At 35.0% G+C, this 24,583-nt stretch overlaps 1 protein-coding gene across 1 annotated transcript; it reads left to right on the top strand.

Annotated features, from left to right (window-relative positions):
• The first annotated feature begins 15,412 nt into the window (after positions 1-15,412).
• LOC149253705 (benzyl alcohol O-benzoyltransferase-like) lies at positions 15,413-17,208 on the top strand. Its single transcript, XM_089456899.1, has 2 exons — positions 15,413-15,947; positions 16,079-17,208. The coding sequence occupies exons 1-2, from the start codon at positions 15,516-15,518 to the stop codon at positions 16,991-16,993; spliced, it is 1,347 nt and encodes a 448-aa protein (XP_089313025.1). The 5' UTR covers positions 15,413-15,515; the 3' UTR covers positions 16,994-17,208.
• Positions 17,209-24,583: the final 7,375 nt, after the last annotated feature.

Genomic DNA, 24,583 nt, shown 5'->3' with positions numbered 1-24,583 from the left:
ATTTAAGAGATAGAAAAAAAATAATTTATTCCAAATATACTAAAAGTAATAACTTCATCTATAAGTGTTCTTCTCCCTATTTTCTTAAGAGAAAACATTTAACTTCAGAAAATATTAAATTCAACATCTATTTTAATAAAAAAAAACATTATACTATTGAAATGAATACCTATTTCCTGATATAAAATTATCAATTAAAAATTTAATTGTGAATCAACATTGGTTGAAAGCATTCTAATAATGAATGATGCCACATATAAGAAAGGTTCAATGTAATAGGTAAGGAGATTATCCAAATGAATATCCTTTATTGATCAAAGATTTTTACAAAACATTCACATAATTAAAATTTTATCAAATTTGAAATTCACAAAAATTTCTTTCCGTTTTAATTACATGAAACTGTTACAACAGAGACACTCTAAAAATGCCCCCATTTTTACATAAAATAATTGGAACATGATCACTCTATGAATTGGCATTTGAGCTTTCCAACACAAACTTTGTCCATTCTTTTTCTATGGAAGCAATTCCCAAATCTGAAGCAAGTTGTCATAAGTCAAGGTCTCTAGCCTTATTACATTCAATAGATAGCAACTGTTTTTCCAAGTCTCCTCAATTTTCTTCCTCCAAATACAACTTCACAACTTCCTAGTAATGCTTGTTTGCTCGGTAATGTCTTGGAAATTGTTGCTTTTGTTTTATCTAGGCCAAATTGTACTTTGCATATAGCCATGAGCTTTGCAAACATTGCAAGGGTTTGGTTGAATTATCCATAGAGGGGATTGTCTTTCAAGTCTATCAAATCTGCAGTATTCTAAAAGCAATTTATGGGAGAAAATTTGTTGAACTTCTTCAAGAACTTGTCTCTAGTGCGACAAAAGGCAGAGGCAGAATCATCTCAGTTGTGTGTTGAAAAGGACAATTCAGAACAACATTTATCAGGTTTGCAAGAATTAATACAAAGTTCCAATGTAGATATTGCATTTATTAAAAGGGAATGTGAAGGCAAGGTGCAAGAACCTATAACCCAATTGGATCTATCAACCTAGCCACAAGAGGCATTATTGTCCACATTATTTGAACATTTGTTTAGTTTAATTTGCACTCTATCTAAACATTTGTTTAGATTGATTTTCACTTTATCTAAGAAGAAGTCATATATTTTAATTTATCCAAATATAATGAAAGTAATAACTTACTCTATAAGTGTTCTTCTCCCTATTTACTTAAGAGAAAACATTTAACTTCAGAAAATATTCAATTGAACGTCTATTTTAATAAACTACATTATACTATTGAAATGAATATCTATTTCGTGATATAAAATTATCAATTAAAAATTTAATTGTGAACCGATATTGGATGAGACCATTCTAGTAATGAATGATGCCACATATTAGAAAGGTTCAATGTAACAGGTAAGGAGATTAACCAAATGAATATCCTTTAATGATCAAAGCTTTTTACAAAACATTCACATAGTTAAAATTTGATCAAATTTTGAAATTCACAAAACATTGTTTCCATCTTAACTACATGAAATTGTTACAACAGAGACACTCTGAAAATGCCCCCATTTTTACATAAAATAATTGGAACCTGATCACTCTACGAATTGGAATTTGAGGTTTCCAGCATAAATTTTGTCCATTCCTTTTCTATGGAAGCAATTCCCAAATCTAAAGCAGGTTGTCATAATTCAAGGTCTCTAGCTTTATTACATTCAATAGATTACAATTGTTTTTCCAAGTCTCCTCAATTTTCTTCTTGCATATACAACTTCACAACTTCTGGTAATGCTTGTTTTCCCAGTAATGACATGGAAATTGTTGCTTTTGTTTTATCTAGGCAAAATTCATCAATTTTATTCCTACAGATACAACTTCACAACTTCCTAGTAATGCTTGTTTTCTCGGTAATGGCTTGGAAATTGCTTCTTTTGTTCTATCTAGGAAAAATTGTACTTTGCATACAACCATGAGCTTTGCAAACATTGCAAGGGTTTGGTTGAATTTTTTGTAGAGGGGAGCTATATTTGAAGTCTATTAAATTTGGAGTATTGTAAAACAATTTTTCTAAAAGCAATGTATGGGAGAAAATTTGTTGAACTTCTTCAAGAACTTGTCTCTAGTACAATTGAAGGCAGAGGTAGAAGCATCTCAGTTGTGTGCTAAAAAGGACAATTTAGAATTAATACAAATTTCCAATGAAGATATTGCATTTATTAAAAAGGAATGTGAAGGCAAGGTGCAAGAAATTATAACCCAATTGGATCTGTCAAACAAGCGACAAGAGGCATTATTGTCCACATTATTTGAAAATTTGTTCAGTTAGATTCGCACTCTATCTAAACATTTGTTTAGCTCGATTTTCACTTTATCTAAGAAGAAGTCACATATATATCCAAAAGACAAAATAATCAGCTGTGAATAAGTCATATATGTCTGTAAGTGTTTGTTAAAAGAAATGTAGAGAGCTATGTAGGAGGCTCTTTCTCATATTCAACCCATGAAGCTAGACCCAAAACCAAGTCAGAGTTAAGGCCTGCGATTTTGAATATAGCTAGAGTACAAGTTTGAGCAAGAGTCAAAGCCAAGTCATAAGATCTGAAACCCACAGGCCCCATATTAAGCATGTGGAAAGTAAAGATAAAGCGCTATCTGATGGGGCCAACAACTAAATAAGGAATGATCTGTAATAATACTTGGAACTAATTATTAAATATGGACATGAATGGCACTCCTGTAGTAGAGTAGCCATAAAGGGTTTCCCAGAGATCATTTTTACCGTATGCATGAAGGTAAATGGGGTGATGTCATTGGGAGGATGCAATACTTGCTGCAAGAAGCAAACCAATGACAGAGAAAAATGCTACGGTCAATGGACACAGCATTGGGTGGAGGAATCTGAATCCTTGTTGCCAATGCCAAGCTTAAATTGTAATATCTATAAAGTCTCCTTTAATAAATAACTATTATTGTATGTAGAGAAATGACGTTGTATCATTGAATCTCCTTTTACTGTTTGATTTTTCTCGTTGATGTAGCGTAACAGAGAAGAATAATGTCAGGCCAGGAGTAACTCCAGTTTGGCAGAAAACTGATTCGATTTATTTCATTAGGCAGGTATTGTTATATACAAAGAATGTGACTGATCAGTTCATCTTCTGATGATTGTTCACATTCAAAATTCACCCAATCGCAGAGGATTAGGTGTCAACATTCCCCCCCTTAATCTGAAGGGATGTTGGTGAGTCCAAGCATCGTTCTGAATCTTTCAAGCTTTTCTCTTCCAAGCGCTTTGGTGAAGATGTCTGCAATTTGCTCATTTGTGGAACAATGACGGAGATGGATTGTTTTGGCCTCCACATGATGTCGAATCAGATGATATTTATTATTGATGTGCTTTGTACGATCATGGAACTTTGGGTTCTTGGCCAACTTTATTGCAGAGGTGTTGTCAATCATGAGTGGAGTTGATTGTACTTGTTTTACCTGCAAATATTCAAGAATTTTCCTGAGCCACACAATTTCTTTCATTGCTTCAGCTGCTGCCACGTATTCTGCTTCTGTTGTGGAATCTGCTGGAACTGATTGTTTGCGTGATCTCCAAGAGACAGCTCCTGATCCAAGACTCATAGCATATCTTGAAGTAGATACCCCAGTTTCTTTGTCTCCATCGAAGTCTGAATTAGAGTATCCAATAAAGTTGAAGTCGTCCACCTGTGTATACTTGATTCCAAGGTCTTGAGTTCCCTTCAAGTACCTTAGAACTCTTTTTGCAGCAGACTAATGTCCCTCACAAGGCTTTTGCATAAACCTGGAGAGGATTCCAACAGCAAATGAAATGTCTGGTCTAGTAGTAGTGAGGTAGATGAGACTTCCTACAAGCTGTCTATACTTTGTTGCATCCTCAAATTCCTTTCCTTCAATGGATGTGAGCTTTAAGTTTTGTTCCATTGGAGTAGAAAGAGGATTGCACTCTATCATGCCAAATCTGTTTAACAAATCTCCAATGTATTTCTTTTGAGAAAGAAATATGGATTTTGGATGTTGGGTTACTTCAATGCCAAGATAGTAATGAACATAGCCCAAATCAGTCATTTCAAAACTTTTCCCCAATTCCTTCTTTATGGATGTAATGTAGCTTTCATTGTTCCCTATCATTAAAATATCATCTACATATACCACAAGATATACAACTATTTTGCCAACTTTCTTGACAAATAAAGTTGCATCATCAAGATCAAAATGATTGAAGTTGAGTTTCAGAAGATGCTCAGTTATTTTTTCATACCAGGCTTGCGGTGCTTATTTGAGGCCATACAAGGACTTCACAAGTTTGCATACTTTTTGTTCATGTCCTTTCACAGCAAATCCTTCAGGCTGGGACATAAAAACATTCTCTTTTAGATCTCCATTCAAGAAGGCAGTTTTTACATCCATTTGATGGACTTTCCAACCGTTCTGAGCTGTTAGTGCAAAGAGTGTCCGGATGGTGGCCCATTTTGTTGTGGGGGCAAAAGTTTCCTCATAATCGACCCCTTCCTTATGTGAAAAACCTTTTGCCACAAGCCTAGCTTTGTGCTTATCAAGTGAGCCATCAGCTTTGTACTTGTTCTTGTAGACCCACTTGCAGCCAATTGGTTTGGTTCCAAATGGAGGATCAACCAGCTTCCAAGTGCCGTTCTTTATGAAGGCATCATAATCCTTTTGCATCGCTTCTTTCCATTTATCATGAGAAGCAGCTTCTTTGAAGGAAGTTGGTTCAAAATTTGTAGACAATTTCAATTCACAATCATAAGAAACATCCATATCAACAGGTGAATTAGAGTCATCCACATCACCTCCATTTTGTCGGTTTGAATTTCTGGTTCCTATTTTTCCAATTTCATCAAGATGAACACTTTCAAGTGTCTTTGTCAGCCACTTTGGGGGACCTTTCTGAGACGGTCCAGGCTGCTCTGTTGATTGAGTTGGGACTGAATCAAGATTGAGTCTCCCAATTCTATCAATTACATCACTTAAAGCATCATCCGTTGTTGGAGTTTCAGTCGAGGGAGAGTGTTCTTTAGAAGAAGATTCCACATGTTGATCTAGTATAGGAATCCCCCCTTCAAGATGTGGAATCTGATTATCAAATTCTTGAAATGATTTCGTTTTTGCGAATCTATCCAAACGATCAAGTTATCGCTCAACAACATTGTCAGATTTGGATGATTCAAGAAAAAATACATCTCTAGATATAACAAACTCTTTATTTACTTCATCATAGAGGTGGTATGCTTTGGAGGTGTTTGAATACCCCAGGAAGATACACTTACGACTTCTAGCACCAAGTTTGTTTCTATGTACCTTTGGTATCAAAGCATAACAGGTGGAACCAAAGATCCTGAGATGTTTTACCGAAGGACATGTCCATACCACAATTCATAAGGAGTCTTGTTTCTTATTGCATTAGATTGACATCTATTCTTTATATATGCAGCACATAGAACAACATCAGCCCAAAACATTATCTTTACATTTTTGAAGAAAAGCATGGATCGTACCATATTCAAGATTGTTCTATTCATTCTTTCAGCTACACCATTCTGTTGGGGATTATAAGGCACATTTGTTTGATGTTTGATCCCATGTTGGCGAAGATATTTTTCAAATTCATTTGATGTATATTATTTTCCATTATCAGTGCGAATAGACCCAATATGAGATTGTGCATCATTTTCAATCCATTTATGAAAATTCTTGAATGTTTGAAAAGAATCAGATTTGTTCTTCAATAAATAAACCCAACACATTCTGGTGTAATCATCAATAAATGTCATGATATATTTATTTCCATTTGCAGAAGGAACAGGCATTGGACCACATAAATCTGAATGAATGAGTTCAAGCTTCCTATGTGCTCTTAAATGTGAATCATGAAAAGACTGTTTTCTATGCTTTCCTAGAATGCAAGCATCACATTGCTTATGTTTCCTAGGAATTGTAGGCAAACCAGCAACACCATTTTTCTTCAATAAGTGGAGTCTGTCATAGTTTAAATGTCCAAATCTAGCATGCCATAATAAACTTGATGGAAGTGTACCTTCTTCATGATGAGAAATATATGAGAAATGTTGTGCATGAGCAGAGGTTCCTTACAGTTTGAGAAGCCTTTCTTCTTCTATTCCCCTCATGACAAGTGAGTGGTCAGATGCTTTTCTTACCTCAAGCTTGTCATTAAACATATGAATGGAGTGACCTTGCTGGCAGATGTGAACCAAGGACAACAAGTTTCTCTTGAGCTGTGGGAGATATAGAACATGATCCAGAAGAAAGTCTGGAAGACCATGCAGTTTAAGCCTGATTGTGCCAAGCCCTGATGGCTTGATTTTTGACTGATCTGCAAAGTATACTACTCCATCAACATTGTCAGTGGAATCTTCAAAAAAATCTTTTCTATGAGTCATGTGACAGGTTGCTCCTGAATCAAGCAACCAATCATTTTTTGAAGAAGCAAGTGAAGCATTAAACAAATCTTCATTTACTCCAATGTTACATTGTGCCTCAATATAGTGAGTGGATTCAGGTGCTTTACCTTTGTCTGTATCATCAGTTTTACCTTTCTGTTGGTTTCTTTTCTGCTCAATTTTGTCCCATGGTAGCTTGCATGTAGAGGCATCATGTGATCCATTTCTTTTGCAGCGAATGCAATGTAAGTCTTCCTTTTCTCCTTGAGAATGTCTGCCCCCCCTACCTCTAAAATATCTTCCTCTTCCTCTTCGTCCACCTCTTCCTCTTGTAGAATCTTGAGCAGGATGCTTTTCTTTATGAGCAAGGCACACAGTCTCTTCAGAAGATTCAGGGGCTGTCTTCTTTCCAAAGGCTTTCTCTCTTTTAGCAAACTTTTTTACAAGAGAGTCAAAGGTTATATCTTTAAGATTTCCATTTGCTTGTAAAGACTCAAGATAATTGGAGTAAGTAGGATAGAGTGCCTTGAGAAAAGAAATAAGAGGGATATCCAGCTCAACCTTAGTGGATTTGATATCATGCATTATAGACTTTACTTCAGATGCAAGAGCAAGAGGATCATTATTTTTCAGTTCAAGAGTGAAGTGTTTAATCATGAGCTGAACAACTTCAAGTGCACAATGTGAGTCATAGAGTTCTTTCAGCTTTTGTAAAGCTTCAAAGGCAGTTGAATATGATGAAATATGGCGACTTACTTCTTCATTTACAGATGCTGCGAAAATTGCATAGGCTTTGTTGTTCTTGTTTTCCAAAATGACAAGCTCTTTGTCTGATGTAGGCTGCACTGGGTCATTGTCTCCTTCTCCGACACACACTCCTTTCCACAACCCATTGAAGATGAGGGTGTGTTTTATCATCTGGGACCATTCAGGATAGTTCTCCTTGCCAGTCAGAACTATTCCTACCATAGAGATGATTGAATGCATTCTGTAAAAAAAAAACTTCTGCTGATAAAAAAAACTTCTGCTGATATACAGTGAAATTGTACTCAAAAAAATTTCTGTGGGAAACAATTTTGGTTGTTTAATTCATATCATAGTCAATAATCAATCTTTCACCGCGAGCTCTACAAAGTTGGAGCAGCAACGGCATCAACCGCAGCTCTACAAAGTTGGAGCAACAACGACATCAACCGCGAGCTCTACAAAGTTGGAGCAGCAATGGCATCACAATTTTAAAGCTCACTGAAAAGACTAAAAAATCACCATAAATCCCTTTGATTCTCTAGACCTGAGCCCATAACCAGAATTCCTTCCAGCGCTAAAACATATGGCAGCGTTAAAAACATGGAGACCTAACATGGAGACCGAATCTTTCTACTGCTTTAAGGCTTTAAAAACATTAGCCACAACTGTGTACTAAACATGCGCCTAGGACTGCTCATAGAAGTCACTCTTAAGAGATGCACACAGTAATGTATACATATTGTTTAAGCACAACGTTTAAAAAACATATCGGACAGTGTTTAAAAACATATCGGACAACATTTAAAGCATAATGTATACCAATGGGACAGCATTTAAAAACATATCGGACAACGTTTAAAGCATAATGTATACCAATGAGACAACGTTTAAAAACATATGGGACATCGTGAGCTTAAGATACCAATACTGCAGTAACAAGTTTGAGGAGTCCCGAATTTTAGATCTGGAAAATACGGCGGATCATATCCTTTTTCAGCGTATGTATAATGCCTGGAATAATGGTTGCAAATGCAAATGAAATGTTTACCAGATGGGAGAAGTTCAAGAAATCAATTTTGCAGCATTAGATGCGTGTATATGAGAGATCTCAAGACAGCGTGGTTTGGAGAGGCGGTATTGAAGAGTTGAGAGGTGTATTGACAAAGTCTACATGGACAAAGTCTGCAGCAAGAATGTTGTTCACAGCATCCAAGGATGAAATAAGTTGATCGCTGAGGTGACAAAAGCAGTGCAAACTAACCAGGTCATTACCAGGACAGCGTTCAATACCACAGTCAATTCACATAAACTTGAACAGCGTTCAATACCACAATACACAGTGTTTCAATGGAATGGTGTGAATGGACGCCATAATAGAGATTCAAACCTTGAATATTCAGTTTCAGATGTGGTCAGAGACAGGCTGCAGCTTATGAGAGGCAGATGCGTTAGTTATGGACAGAGCCTAGTGGCACAGCTGAAAGGAATATGGACATATGCATTAAGGCAATGATACACAAGACAGAACAGTGCTCAAACCAGCGTACAACCCACAATAACAAAAATGAAGGGAGTTACAACTATTTTAAGAACTGGATCTGATACCATGTCAGGCCAGGAGTAACTCCAGTTTGGCAGAAAACTGATTCGATTTATTTCATTAGGTAGGTATTGTTATATGCAAAGAATGTGACTGTTCAGTTCATCTTCTGATGACTGTTCACATTCCAAATTCACCCAATCACAGAGGATTAGGTGTCAACAAATAATCATGCATTTAGGCACAAATTTAGGTCTGTTTTTGGGCACCTTCATAGACCTGTACCTAATGGATGAAACTAGTGTTTTGATATGCACTTAGATTTAATAGAGAATCATATTAAAACCATTTATTAACTTGGTTTCCTTTCTTCTCTGGACCATATTCTAGCAGTAATGTTACCTAGTTATGAAATCTGTTTGGCAAGATTACCCAGTCAAATTATTTTTTTATCAGAGCAAGTTATGTGCCCTGTGAAAATAGAATGAATTGCATTCCATTGTTATGTGAAAACATTTGACAGAGAATGAAAATAAAGAGGAGAAAAGTGTACAGTTGTGTGATGTGAACACTACAAATTATCAAAAACCAGGCAACAAAGGTGAAGGCAACTGAGGAAGCTCAGAGGGATACCAAGGCTACAATTTCCAAGGGAAAATTTCTAGCAAGAGCCAGAAAAATAATAGTAAATCAGAATTATTTTTCTATATTACAGTAAAAAAAAGCAAAGGACTTTAAAAAATTTACTTTGTAATGTTGGAACTTAAACAAAATGATTAGAGAAAATATTATAAATTGGTTTAGATGCAAAGAGAGGATAGGAGGAAGGACAACCTAATAGGAAGGTCTTGGAGTAGAATATTGCTCACACTAGGTGGAGAGGGTAGGAGGGACAACCTGACAGGAAGGTCTTGTTATAGAATACTGCTCACACTGGGTGGTGTCTAAACCGCTAGTGGGAGATAGGTGAGGTGGTCTTGTAATAGAATGTTGCTCACACTGGGTGGAAAGGGTAAGAGGGATAGCCTAACAGGAAGGTTTTGTAGAATAGTGCTCACACTAGGTGGTATCTAAGCCCCTATTGGAAGGTAGGTGACTATGACAGGCTAGAGATGAGGTCAAGAAACAAAACCAAACCAGATCTGGGCAAAAGCCAAACCAAAGGGTTGAACAAACATGATTGTCCACATTATTTGAACATTTGTTTAGTTTGATTTGCACTCTATCTAAACATTTGTTTAGCTTGATTTTCACTTTATCTAAGAAGAATTCATTTAAATATCCAAATTCTTACTGGTTCCCTTCACAACAACTTAATTGTTACAAAAATCCACCAGTTGTATTCTGCAGTTCACTGAAGTTTGGTGAGGATATTTCAAATTGATTCTATGTAGTTCCATGGATTTGTTGAGATGAAATAATGCTCAAGGAAAAATACGTTCAGAAATGTAAACTCCACCATCACTTTTGCACCATGTTGATTCTAATTTTCACTACAATAACCCATCTGCACACAGTTCAAGGTTGCTACTAAGTATGCTTCTTTGTTTAGGGGATATTGCATTGTATTATTATGTTGCTGAAGGATGAACACGTTTAGAGTAACAAAGGTAAAATTATAACACTCAGTGGAGGTTGCTAGAACAAGAATAAAAAACACAAGATATGGAACAATTGATAGTTTTGCGGAAAGATCTTCAACAAAAGGCAGAGGCAGAAGCATCTCAGTTGTGTGATGAAAAGGATAATTTAGAACAACATTTATTAGGTTTGCAAGAATTAATACAAAGTTCCAATGCAGATATTGTGTTTATTAAAAGGGAATGTGAAGGAAAGGTGCAAGAACTTATAACCCAATTGGATCTTTCAAATAAGTGACAAGAGGCATTATTGTCCACATTATTTGAACATTTGTTTAGTTTCATTTGTGCTCTATGTAAACATTTGTTTAGCTTGATTTGAACTTTATCTAAGAGGAAGTCACATATATATCCAAAAGACAAAATAATTAGCTATGAATAAGTCATATATGTCTTGAAGGGTTTGTTAAAAGCAATGTAGAGAGCTATGTAGGGGGCTCTTTCTCAGATTCAACCCATGAAGCTAGACCCAAAACCAAGTTAGAGTTAAAGCTTGAGAGTTTGAATATAGCTAGAGCAGAAGTTTGAGCAAGAGCCAAAGCCAAGCCACAAGATCTGAAACCCACAGGCCCTAGATTAAGCATGTGGAAAGTAAAGATAAAGAGATAGTTGATGTGGACATTAATGCCACTCTTGTAGCAGAGTAGCCCATAAAGGGTTTCCCATAGATCATTTTTACCATATGCACGAAGGTAAATGGGGCGCTGCCGTTGGGAGGATGCAGCACCTGCTGCAAGAAGCAGACCAATGATGGAGAAAAATGTTGTGGTCAATGGACACAACACTGGCTCGAGGAATCTAAATCCTTGTTTCCAATGCCAGGCTTAAATTGTAATATCTATAAAGTCTCCTTTAATAAAGAACTATTCTTGTCTGTAGAGAAACGATGTCGTATCATTTAATCTTCTTTCACTGTTTGATTTTTCTTATAGATGTAGTATAGCACAAAAGAATAATCATGCATTTAGGCACAACTTTAGGTCTGTTTTCGGGCACCTTCACAGACCTGTATTTAATGGAAGAAACTCGTGTTTTGATATGCACCTAGATTTAATAGAGCATCATATTAAAACTGTTTATTAGCTTGGTTTCCTTTCTTCTCCAAACCATATTCTAGCAGCAATGTTACCTAGATATGAAATTTGTTTGGCATGAGTACCCAAACAGATTATTTTTTTATCAGACCAAGTTACATGGCCTGTGAAAATAGAACAGATTTCATTTCATTGATATGTTCAAACATTTGACAGAGAAAGCAAAGCAAGAGGAGAAACGTGTAAGTTTTGTGATGTGAACACTACAAATTATCAAGTCCCAGGCAACAAAGGTGAAGGTATCTGAGGAGGCTCAGAGGGATGCCAAGGCTACAATTTCCAGGGGAAAATTTCTAGCAAGAGTCAAAAAAATAATAGTAACTCATTTTTTTTTTTCTAGATTACAGTAAGAAAAAGCAAAGGAATTTAAAAAATTTACTTTGTAATGTTGGAACTTCTTAAATAAAAAGATTAGAGAAAATATTATAAATTGGTTGATATGCAAAGAGAGGGTAGGAGGAAGGACAACCTAATAGGAAGGTCTTGGAGTAGAATATTGCTCACACTGGTAGGAGGGACAACCTGATAGGAAGGTCTTGTTGTAGAATACTACTCACACTGGGTGGTGTCTAAACTGCTAGTTGAAGATAGGTGAGGTGGTCTCAGAATAGAATTCTTCTCACACATTGGTGGAGAGGGCAGGAGGGACAGCTTGATAGGAAGGTCTTGTAGAATACTTCTCACACTAGGTGGTGTCTAAACCCCTATTGGAAGGTAGGTGACTATGAAATGCTAGAGATGAGGTCAAGAAACAAAACCAAGCCAGATCTGGGAAAAATCCAAGCCACAGGGTTGAATAAACACAAGAGTTTAAGCTACAACCACAGCCAAAGGCACAAGATCTAGTCACCACAAGTAGGCCCATTGAAGGAGAAGAGAGGAATCTTGCTTATGGGGGCCATAAACTTGATGGAAGGTCTCATACGTTGAAATAATTACTCAACACAATGACATGGGAATTCATGGTACAGTCCCCTTCAAATAGTTGGAGGAAGATCAGCTTTGGACATTAGGGTTTCTTAAAAAGAAGCATTGTGGTAGATGGAGGGCGGGGACTAAAAACATTCGTTTCGAGACTACCCACTCCATCTTGAAATTTACATGCATAATTCCCAAAAGATTTCATCCAAGACCCTACATAAACTGAGAAACCTCTGCAATTTCTAATTTTCTGTAATAGAACTCCTGGCAATTTCTAGTAATCTATCACGGACCTCCTCACAGTAAAAACCCAAAATCATTAAAAACTAAAAACAACCGCTTCGAGACTACCTACTCCATTTTGAAATTTATCTGCAAAGTGCCCAACGGATTTCATCCAAGATCCTGCCATTTTGAAATTTACCTACATAGTGGCTAGTAGATTCAAGTAAGATCCTTGACGATTGAAATTTACCTACATAGTGGCCAGTAGATTCAAGATCCTGGATGACAGAAGTCCTTGCCACTCCCATGTGACATAGAGCGAACATGGATCCTAGAACAATGTTTCAAAAAACCTACAAAAGTGCTTATTTATATGGTTTCAAGGAGGTAAGATAGGTATAGTTTCAATCATAACGAGAACTTTAATCTAATGGTGGAAAACATTTTGATCATCTAACATCAAATCAGACAGACCATAGCAAGACAAGGAAGGCAAGAGGAGAGTTGATTTCAAAAGGGAACGACTTACGATGTAAATATGAAATTATTAAGACATAATTTGCAATCTTTCTGACTTCCAATTTCTTTTACAAATATGATAGATAATATAATATAATGTTTGTTTTTATCAATGTTTATTTGATATATGTCGAAAAATAATTATAACTTTACGTTTCTATGATACATGTTCATATGACATTTCTTATCCATCTATTATAGATCTAAAAATATTTGAACAATATTATGTTATGAATTGTAATTTTATGTGATTTTTAGCTTATGAACAAATATGATAGGGAATATAATATATAATGGTTGTATCTATTAATGCTTATATGACATGTATAAAAAAAAATTAAAACTTATATTATGTGATGTTTTTTTAATTAATCAATTTAAATAAAAACAAAAAATGATATAATTATAATTGAGATAAATCTTAGTTTTTTAATTTATAATAATTATGGAAATATTCCAATATATTTTATAAAAAAAATAAAATTTTATTATTCATTTAATAGTTATTTTAATATATCTTATAAAATAAATCTCCACCATCCACCTAACCATTCATAATTATATAAAACTATAAAAACCTTATTTCCATGAAAGATCAAGTTATGTAATCTCTCATCTCTATTAGGAGTTTGAAAATTTTCATATAGAGTAAAATGTACAATTACATTTGAGATCTTAATTTATGAAAATTATTTAAATTATTCCAATAAATTTGTGAAAATTAAATCTTATATTATTTATTTAATAATAATTCAATATATAATATGAATGATAAATCCCTACCACCCTCTAATACTAATAATTATTGTACCAACACAATGTGGAAGAGATGCTGTAATGTCTTTTTCTTATCTTTCCCTGACCTATTATGTAAACATTTTGAGTCAATCAAATTACCTAAAAATAAAAATCAAACTAAATTAACAATAAATAAAATAAAATAAATTTAAGGTAAAAAAAAAGAAGAAAAAAAGTAGGTAGACTTTGTTACAATACCATGGATTAATATTATGGACCAACACCATTTGCCCAAACAATTGTAATTCATTTGACTCCCACATTAAAAATAAAGTTAAAATACTACATATATTTTATTTTAATTTGATTTGATCACATATCTAACAAATTTACAGTAATATTATGGATTAATATCATACGCTAATACTATGTACCAAAACAACTGTAATTCATTCAACTAGGCTAACATTAATCATGAAAAAATTAAAATATTACTTATATTCTATCTTAATTTAATTTAATCACACATCTAATAAATCTACACCAATAATATAAATTAATATTATAAGTTAATACCATAAATTAAATTAAAAAATATATATTAATATTAAAATATATATATATGAGAAGAAATATATATATATATATATTTTGGAGGCTGGTTGATAATTAATAAAATTATTTATAAAACCCTATTTTCATGTAAAAACTAAAGGTATGTCATCTCCATCAGCGCTCTCCGAAAATTGGCACATGCAATAAAATGTGAACCCGACAGATTCGGATAGGCCAAAAACAAGGGACAAGTCCTTTTGTTACGTGGCCTGAAGCGCTGTATACGCGTGACATAAATTCTGATTGGCAATTGTGATTCTCTAAACAACCATTCCAATTATTTGACTTCATCCGAAAATGCGCTTTTTCTTTATAATTATAAATTCTCATCGCTGAGATTTGTATCCACAAATTCAGATCGTGTTCCTGTCTGAAAGAGGAGCTAGCTTCGTGACATGTTTATCGAAATGCCGTGTACACTCTACTCTGAATTTGTGAGCGCGTTTTAAATGTGGAAGCAATCAGAGATAATGCATCAAAACACAGAACTCACCAGTACACTTGCCTTCATCCGATGGTGATGCATCAAAACACAGAACTCACCAGTACACTTCTCATATGAATAGGTATTTATATACAACTGAAAAATTTTTAGAGTGGCTTTTTCAAGGAGTGGTATTTGTCAATGTATCCGCCGAATTCTAAAAACTACCTGCTAAATTCTCTAATTCTCTAGAGGTAACCAGCTACTCTATCTACTTCATTAATGGAAGTGGTTAGAATTATTATTGTTTTCTAACAGAAGCTCTAGTTAGGTTGATGTCATTTTTATCGAAATGCCGTGTACACTCTACTCTCTGAATTTGTGAGCGCGTTTTAAATGTGGAAGCTCCTGTTATGGCTAACCGTGTTGGCCCGCCAGCTGTGACAATGCCAATTCTGTTTAGATGCTTATAAATAGTGACACTATGTCTCGGCACCTTCACCATCTCGAAGTTTTGCTTCACGTCTCCTGCGCAGTGCAGACTTTTCTTGCTTGATTCGTAGGCTTCGATAAATTGTCCAAATAATAATATGTCATGGCATCTCTGCAATTCAAGGTCGCCAGAAAGCCGGCCGTTCTTGTCGCTCCTTCCTTGCCTACTCCGAAAGAGTCTCTATACCTTTCCAATATCGATGATCAAGCAGGTCTCAGATTTCATATTCCGACGATTCAGTTCTATCGTTTCGACCCATCAAAGAAGGGTCAGGATCCTGCCAGAGTTATTAGAGAAGGGCTGGCCAAGGCTTTGGTCTTCTATTATCCCTTTGCCGGGAGACTCAGAGACGCACCCGCCGCTAAGCTCGTGGTGGACTGCACGGGTGAAGGCGTGCTGTTTGTGGAGGCTGATGCCGATGTTGCTCTCGCGGAATTTGGAGACCTTCAGCCGCCATTCCCCTGCTGGGAAGATCTGCTGCACTACGCGCCGGGCTCCCTAACTCTTACCAACTCTCCCTTGCTTCTTATTCAGGTAAATTCATTTATGCTCATCATCAATTCAATTAATTTTCGCTTGCATTTGCCATCGGCTGTTGCCTTGGCTGCTATTTCTTGGAGTCGGAATTGCGTTTTCTGAGCCTACTGGTTATCATGAACTTTCAGGTAACGCGACTGAAATGCGGAGGGTTCATATTGGCCGCGCTGTTGAACCACACAATGTCAGACGCCCTTGGCTTCATTCAGTTCATGACCGCTGTCGGAGAAATGGCGAAGGGAGCGCCGAGGCCTTCCGTTCGTCCGGTTTGGAAAAGAGAAATCCTCCGACCGCGGACGAATCCGGCTGTTAAATTCCCCCTTTACGAGTACGAACAAATCGAAGATAAGGATGGGCAGATGGTTCCCGTCAACGAGATGACCCACAAATCATTCTTTTTCGGACCCAAGGAGATGGAGTCGTTGAAGACCCAAGCAGTAGGCCAAGGCACAAAGCACCCAACATTCGAAGTTCTATCGGCGTGTTTGTGGCGTTTGAGGACCAGGGCTCTCCAACTGCCTTGGGAGCAAGAAGTTCGGTTGATATTCCCCGTGGATGCTCGAACCAAATTCGACCCGCCGCTTCCTAAAGGCTTTTACGGCAATGCTATCAGCTTTGCATGCGCAAAGACGACCGCAGGAGAGCTGGCAAACCAACCGCTGTCTTTCGCTGTGAAAGAGATAAACAAAGCGAGAACGGCTGTGAACGACGAGTACATGCGATCAGTGATAGATTTGATGGAATTAGAAGGGCGCCCTCACTTTACAGTGGTGGGATCCTTTCTCGTTTCGGACGTTACCAAAATCGGTTTTGGGGATGTGGATTACGGATGGGGAAAAGCGGCCTACGGAGGGCCTGCAAAGGGGGGAGTGGGTGAGGTGCCAGGCGTGTCCAGCTTCTTCATCCCGCTCCGAAATACGAGTGGGGTGCAAGGGATATTGGTTCCCGTTTGCTTGCCCCCTGCTGCTATGGAAAGACTTGAAGCAGAAATAACTGAAGCCACGAAGAAGTCCGCTCCTCCTTTTCTACATTCCTCTCTGTAGGAACGAAATAGCCTAGTCTAAGTCTGTGTTGTTGGTAAATTTTCTCCTAGTTCAGTAAGAATTTGTTCACAGGTTTAAGAATTTGCATAATTCCGACCGTCTATGTAGCTTTACAAAAATATTATTTAAATAACAAAATTAGCAATTGCACCCCGACTTTGTACACGGGATAAGTTTCACACAGTAGGATAAAAGGTTTATTTTTGGGAAAAAAGAAAAATGGAATTTATGGAGCTTTGTATTTATGCTGTTTTATAATTTTTTGAGTTTTTCAGTTTAGCGTATTATCATCTCGTGTTTCAAAATTTTCTATATACACTTACAATCTAAACAATCAACAATTTCTTAAAACAAAATATTAAATTAAATCTAAATAAAAATTTGAAAAAAAATCTAAGAATAAAAATTTAAAAAAAAAATTCTATAGCTACTTACAATCTAAACAATCAACAATTTCTAAAAACGAAATATTAAACTAAATCTAAAAAAAATTTGAAAAAAAAATTGAAGAATAAAAATAAAAATTAAATTAAATTAAAGTAGTGAACTAAAAATAATTTTAATTAAAAATTAATTTAAAATAACTCAAAGTATAACCATTAATTTAAAATAGCTCAAATTATAAGGCAAATAGATAAAATTCAAATTTATATGCTAATATTATCATTCAAACAAAAGTTAAAAATATATTAAATAATAAAATCAGAAATTAATTTACTAAACCAAAACTAATTACTTAAACTTAAACTAAATTTAAGCTAAAATAAATTAGTTTTTAACTCTAATTAAAAAAACGAGTTCACAAGTCGCTTGCCCAACAACTTGTATGATTAGATTATATCTATAATTTTCATTCATTTGATACCCAACATGAGAATGGAAAAGTATTGATCTAGATGGGTCTAATATTGTATACAAGTACATATTATTAGAATGCCGCAACAGATTGCATAATTAAGAAAATATCATAAACAAGTTGTAGCGATAATTGGACGTCACAGGCTAGTTGCGAGAAGTCCAATGATTATCACTCTTGGAGGAAACAATTAGGTGAACAACTTTTACCTCGTTCCTTTTTCCTTGAGATTTTGTGAGTACTTTTGTGCCCGCTTACACTCAATTTATCATTTTAGAATATAAGAAGCAATTGGTGGTAATGGTTAATTATATGTGTGTTTTAATTGGTGTTGTGTTTATATAGCAAACAAATTTTGGATTTGTAGTAGTTTTAGTTTTTAGACAGTTATGAACATTTAAAAAGAAAACAACGCTTTTGAAAAATCCGAAGGTATTTTATGAGTGTTATTTAATTGGGAAGTTTAGATGCAGACACTGCACTAGTTGAGAGTGTGGAGGATTATGGTGATGGGTGTGGGGCCTATGGGATGTTCTCCTGCAAAGCAGGTCATGGGAAGTTAAAATGGCAAGTGTGATCCCACTCTATAATGCGATGCCTCAATCTTGTTTAACTCGTAGTTAAGGACTACAGTGAATCAACTCAATACCCAATTCAGTGGCCACATTTATACATTTGCTGATAGCTTCTCAGTCCGCATGGAATTGGAATCCGACCCTAAAGCACATAGTAATATATAAATTTATTATCCCACTGCTTATTTTCCATCTCATGTATCTCATGATCATGAATTGATTGGTATATTACTTTCTAGGATTCGAGAACGCGAGAGACGCTTGATTATATCTATGTGATCCAGGATGATGATGCCCTAGCTGAGAGACGCTTGATTATATCTATGTGATCCAGGATGATGATGCCCTAGCTGTGTCAACTGCAGCCATGCTGATTATACCATCACCTTTTGTCCACCATTAGTTGCCTCTAGCCTTGTCAATCGCAACCATGCCAATTATACCACCACCTTCCGTCCATCATCAGCTTCCTGTTAGACTATATCAATTCTTCTAGTTTTCTTCATCAAAATCTTCTTAGACATATAATTGGCCTTATTAGTTAGTAAGTATAGCAATATTTTTCTCCTGGATATGGATGAAAAAGAAGAGCTTCCAATTATCTACATACCTAAGTTTTCCATGCCTGGCTACTCTCGCTATATTGTTTATCGCTTGTATTACCCCGATTTCTAAATAAAAGTTTGGAGTGGAACAGTTTAAAAAGCCTTCATTAATGAAGGATATCTTAATTAAAATTAATCTTGCCAAGTTAGAAGGGAAAGCCCTTCAGGTTATAAATTTGCCGAGCACACCAACATCAATAGGATAACTCTGTGTTCATGAGATTAACTCAAAATCCAACATAACTCATCCAAGCATCAACATGATTCCACATATTTTTAATATTATCATATATTTAAATTGAAATACTCTATCGAAATTAAAAATATAACTTTTTATTTTTTCCAAAAGGAAAATTGTTATTTGAAAAAATATCATATACCTAAAATTTTATAATATTTCTAATTAAAATTGGTAAATAAAATAATTTTAATATTTCACTAAATTATTAATGCGCTAGTTAATATTTCACTAAATTATTAGTGTGCTAGTATAATAAGAAGATTGACGTCATAAACGACTACACCACAACACCTTGATATAAAATGGCGATTTAATAAAATGCATATACCGTACCTGTCTTAAAACATATGTTTAACATTGCAATCCTTGAAAGACAGGGTGGTATTATATTTCATTAATTTGACAAAATACCATAGGCGGTTATTTGCATGGCCGTAAAAAAACTATTGATTTTTTTTTTTTTTCTAGTTAAGACTAACCTAAGTACCCACGGGGGATTTGAACCGGTGAAAAAAACTATTGATTTTAACACCACATTTAATTTTCTTTTATCAACGATGTACATAGTTCTACTTAAACGTCGTAGTGCCATATATTCAAATAAAACATGATGTAAAACAAGGGAAGCTGCAGAGGCAGCAAGTCCCTGCATTAAGTTCAGCCTGAGAATTTTCCACAGTTCAGCGTGAGAATTTTCCACCCAGAGTGAGTTGAACCATTGTTACAGTATGTCTGAAGTTGTTGTGCTCTCATTTCTGAAGTTGAAGTCGTGTAAGTCTGAAGTTGTTGTGCTCTCATTTCTGAAGTTGAAGTCGTGCATGTTGTTACAGTATTTCTGAAGTTGTTGTGCTCTCATTTCTGAAGTTGAAGTCGTGCATGTTGTTACAGTATTTCTGAAGTTGTTGTGCTCTCATTTCTGAAGTTAAAGTCGTGCATGTATTATATTCTGTAGTTTCTACAGCATTGACACAGCAGAGCGTGTCACGGCAGAGGGTAGCAAATGATGATGGAGCGGTTAATACGGTAGAGGGTAGCAAATGTTTATTATTGAAGGGGATGATGGATCAGTTAATGCAGCGTTTTTATAACTGAGTTGACAACCAACTATTTCCAACTACCTTTGATCATTCAAACGCTGAATATATTTTAATCGTTTAACATCTAATCTAAGGGCAGAAGGTTATGACACAAAGGCGGAAAGGGAATGGTATTGAAACAAAGAATACAAGTGAATGGATGTATTACCCAGGTGTAGTCTGAGATATTCGCATCCTCGAGGAAGCCATCTGGCCGTACTCTGACACAGACTAAGAAATAACACAGTGGCATGTGTCCCATCACCATCAATCCAAGAGTTGGAGCTTCCAGAAAGAATGCAGATGGAGATCATCGGTCCACAACGACACCGCGGGCCAATCCAACGGCGCAGAATAGCAGTCGCTCCAACACACATATTGCCTTTTGCATGGATTTCACGTGTCAGCAGCAGTGCATGCATTTCCCACTAGGCTAGCGTAACCGTAATTAAGTGTTATTGCGGTCGAATAGCTCAGTTCAGAGGGAATCGCTCTGGAATTACAGTGACCGCCATTACTGGTACGCTGCCCTGATAATATTTGCAAGACTCACTGTAAACATTTTTTACCCTGACAGGCTGATTTGCCCATGGATTTCTTAGTTTTTACACGATTTCATACAGCAAGTCCTTATTTCTTGAAGAAAACTTTGTTTTCCGTGGTGACTACTGTAGATACTCTGTAAAGTTCTCATTTTAGTATTTCGTTATTTTTTGGTAGTCTGCTGTTCCTGTGAATGACAAAAGGTTCTTGATGTCAAGAATTAAGAAGTAGTGGAAACGGATTACGCGTTAACGCTGTTTACAAGGACATATACTTACAGATTCTCTTTAATGTAATGCCAGTGCCGATGGCATGCTTTTTGGAGCCCTTGGAAAGTGCCCGTTGTGTGAAGGTGGATTGGAATATTCTGGTGGTCAGTACAAATGTCTAGGCTAGCAAAGGCACCAACAATGGAAAAGCAAGCGTCCCAGCTGAGAACACCAGCAACAGTATTTCAATGGCCTTTCGTCTGCGAAGTAAAGGCAAGTTCCCCAAAATTTCTTGAGATGAAGAATAGGAAAATGTCCGGTTGGAAATTGCGTTGTTCTTGTTCACAAGTTATGGAAAGGTCTGATGAAATATTACCCTCTGAGCTTTAAAATGTTCTTGTAGTCCTCTGTGTATATTCTATGTTCTGTTGGTATAATAGAAATTCTTGAAATTAATGCAATAATTGTGGAAACCTGTACAGTAGTATTAAAATTGCATGTTTGAGGACTCGATGAAGAAGGCGGCTCTGCGATTCCATGCAGTACGCAGATAAGAAAACTTAATTTATTAATCCTCATAATTTTTTTTAAAGTCCAATAGAAACCATGCATGCATAGAGAAAATATTCGTTATTAACAACAACATGCCAATGACCAGAGCCGAATGGTTGAGCCTTTGTGTTTCCGCCATTTTTTTTTAACTGTTTAACTTCCAGTCCCAAAGTTAATGGAATGACGAATATAGTGTGGACGCTCTGTATTTATAGCAGACTTGAGATAATACAAAATGTTGATATTTCCCTTTTTTCTTCAGTTAGACCAATTCTATTAATTGCAGAACTAAAAATATCCAGTAAAATGCAGAAGAGTAAATGTAGATTTCAGAATTTTTGGATTCCTGGACGTTTTCAATCTGAAGACTTTAGCTAATAGCTAATATTAACTTTAAAAAAATAATAGGAAATTTGTGTGCAGTGAGAATGAGCAATAAGCACCGAGTACATAGCATTAAATATTCTGTCGAGGTGGCGGACATCCCGCATGCAGCCGGGTGCTTATTGCTAACCGTGCAATGTGGTCCATTGTTTAGATTCCATTTCGAAGAAGTCAGTGTCATATGAATTACCTGGGTCAGCTTAGTCTGGGTAAGATTTTAGCTCTAAATATTTAGAAACGGTGTGTTAGCCAGTTATATCATTGGGTAAATTATCTATGTTTATTGAGAGGATTTCGCTGATACACACAGAATATCATGTTCTTAAATAAAATATGTTGTTGACAGAGACTTACTTAACTTTTCCCAGGTTGTTTCCAGCAATGGCGTTCACTCGGAGCCTTCCCTGCACTCAGGGCCGTAATCTGAAGGAGTAAGTCGGCGGAGGATACCGAAGGCTGCCCACTGCCCAGCACAAGAGGGTAAGTTGTTGCGTGAAGGAACCTTGAAATTTAGATTTCAGTGAAAATTTTGAAAAACAAAGTAAATACAACAGGTTTGATTTAACTCATTGTAATATTTTGAAAATCTGCTGTAATAGACTTACTTATTTGCAGCAATGGTGTTCGCTCGGATCCTTGCGTGCGCTGAGGGCCGTAATCTGAAGGAGTAAGCTCAAGAGGCAGTTCATTACCTCTGTTTACATCTAAACATAAGAATAGAAGACGTGTCATGTAAACAAAAGAACAGAAGATTGTATGCGACACCTAACAGTTGTGGCAGGAAGCGGTGGTGGCATCAGTGCGGTGGTGCTTCTATATCATAAGATGGTTTTCTATTATACAAAACATATTTTGATTAACATAAAATGCCTGAGATTTAATGCTCGCATTAGTCCAGCATTAGTTTGAAGTTAAATTTACAAATTTGAAGCAAAAATATGATATAACATATGCTTTCCGCCCTCTTGCCTCAGGAAGAGGCCAAATAAGACCATGAAAAGGCCAAATAAGACCATGAAAAAGAATACTGTTAAAAAAGTTTAAAAAGTTTGGATATTCGCGATAGGAGGTGACTATTCATGAATTTAAGCAGGTTAAACTAATGCTAAAATCGAACAAATCGATTACAATAGTCCCTGGCCATTGATGGCAGGGACTAACTGGGGAGGATCACTTTGAATGCTACCTAGTCTAGCGAGGTTATAATAAAAACGTCAAATATATTGATTCATTCATTGATTGTGGGCTTGCTATTTCGTACAACTGAGTATGACATTGGAATTTGGCAGTGTCATTTGCCAACTTGAATTTGAAAAGTTATTAAAGCTATTTTTTAATGCTACAGTTGGAAGAGTACCAGTTTTGTTAGGTTGACATTGACGGATAACAAATCTGCCCATATCGAAATGCTAAAAAGATCAAACTTGTTACATCACATTATATATATAAAACAAAGATCGCTATGGGGTGGTATATCGCTGTTTATTTGCCTAATGGTATTGGGTGGGTGGGTGGTATATCACTGTTTTTTTGTATGTATGAAGGTATTGGTGGGATATCACTGTTTATTTGAATTTTATGAATGAATTGTGTTATTTTAATTTACTTAATTACAATAATATTGATGAAAAATATATTATTTGAAATATGAAATAAAACTATTTTTATTAATAAAATTTATTAACAATTAAAAGTATTTTATTTTTTTTAATTATTATTAATATAATTTTATTTTTCAAATATTTTAAAACTTTAAAAGTATTTTATTTTTTTTAATTATGTATTAATATAATTTTATTTTTCAAATATTTTAAAACTTTAACATAAAAATATTATTGTTTTTACTTTTAAATTAATAAACAAAATTGCATTTTATTTTAATTTTTGCAACTTTTTCAAATCAATGACTTGAAAATTTTAAGAATATTATAAAACTAACATTTCGTTTATTACTTCTAATTATTGGCTTTGTTGTACTTGATTTATTTAGCAATATTTCATACTTATATGAAAAACATTAATTTTATTGTATGTAAATAAAAAATAATATTTTTCCATTTAATTATTAAATTTTACTATTAGACTAAAAAATATTAATATTCTAAAATATATATATATATATATATATATATATATATATATGTTATATATATATATTATATATATATATATATATATAATTGAAATTTAAAATCTTTTTAAAGATGATAGATGATAATTATTTTTCTATTGGACATAAAGTTAATATATAACATTAAAATTTAATATTGTTTTTGCTAAAAAATTTTAAATGTCATATATTAACTTCATGTTCAATGGAAAAATAATTATACATTTAGCATCTTTGAAAAACTTTTAAATATCAACATGCTTCAATTTTCAAAGCTACTGTCACCAAAAGAAAATTTATATAAATTGGTTAAACAAATTTATAAAATTAGAACAATCGACTAAGAAATTAAGTTTTTTATATAAAATTATATTTTATATAATTTAGAATCCATATAAACTATTAATTTTATGGAATTTTATATTAATTTAAACAAAAC

This window comes from Pinus tabuliformis, chromosome 7 (assembly GCF_031772625.1).
Source record: "Pinus tabuliformis cultivar Carrire ecotype Pingquan chromosome 7, CPIR1, whole genome shotgun sequence".
Lineage (NCBI taxonomy): Eukaryota > Viridiplantae > Streptophyta > Pinopsida > Pinales > Pinaceae > Pinus > Pinus tabuliformis.
This window is presented reverse-complemented; position numbering and strand designations above follow the sequence as displayed.

Bases quoted from the DNA above. Each gene is read 5' to 3' on its own strand.
- LOC149253705 (XM_089456899.1), top strand. From the start codon at position 15,516: ATGGCATCTCTGCAATTCAAGGTCGCCAGAAAGCCGGCCGTTCTTGTC. The intron at 15,948-16,078 runs GTAAATTCATTT...ATGAACTTTCAG, and splicing joins CTCCCTTGCTTCTTATTCAG to GTAACGCGACTGAAATGCGG.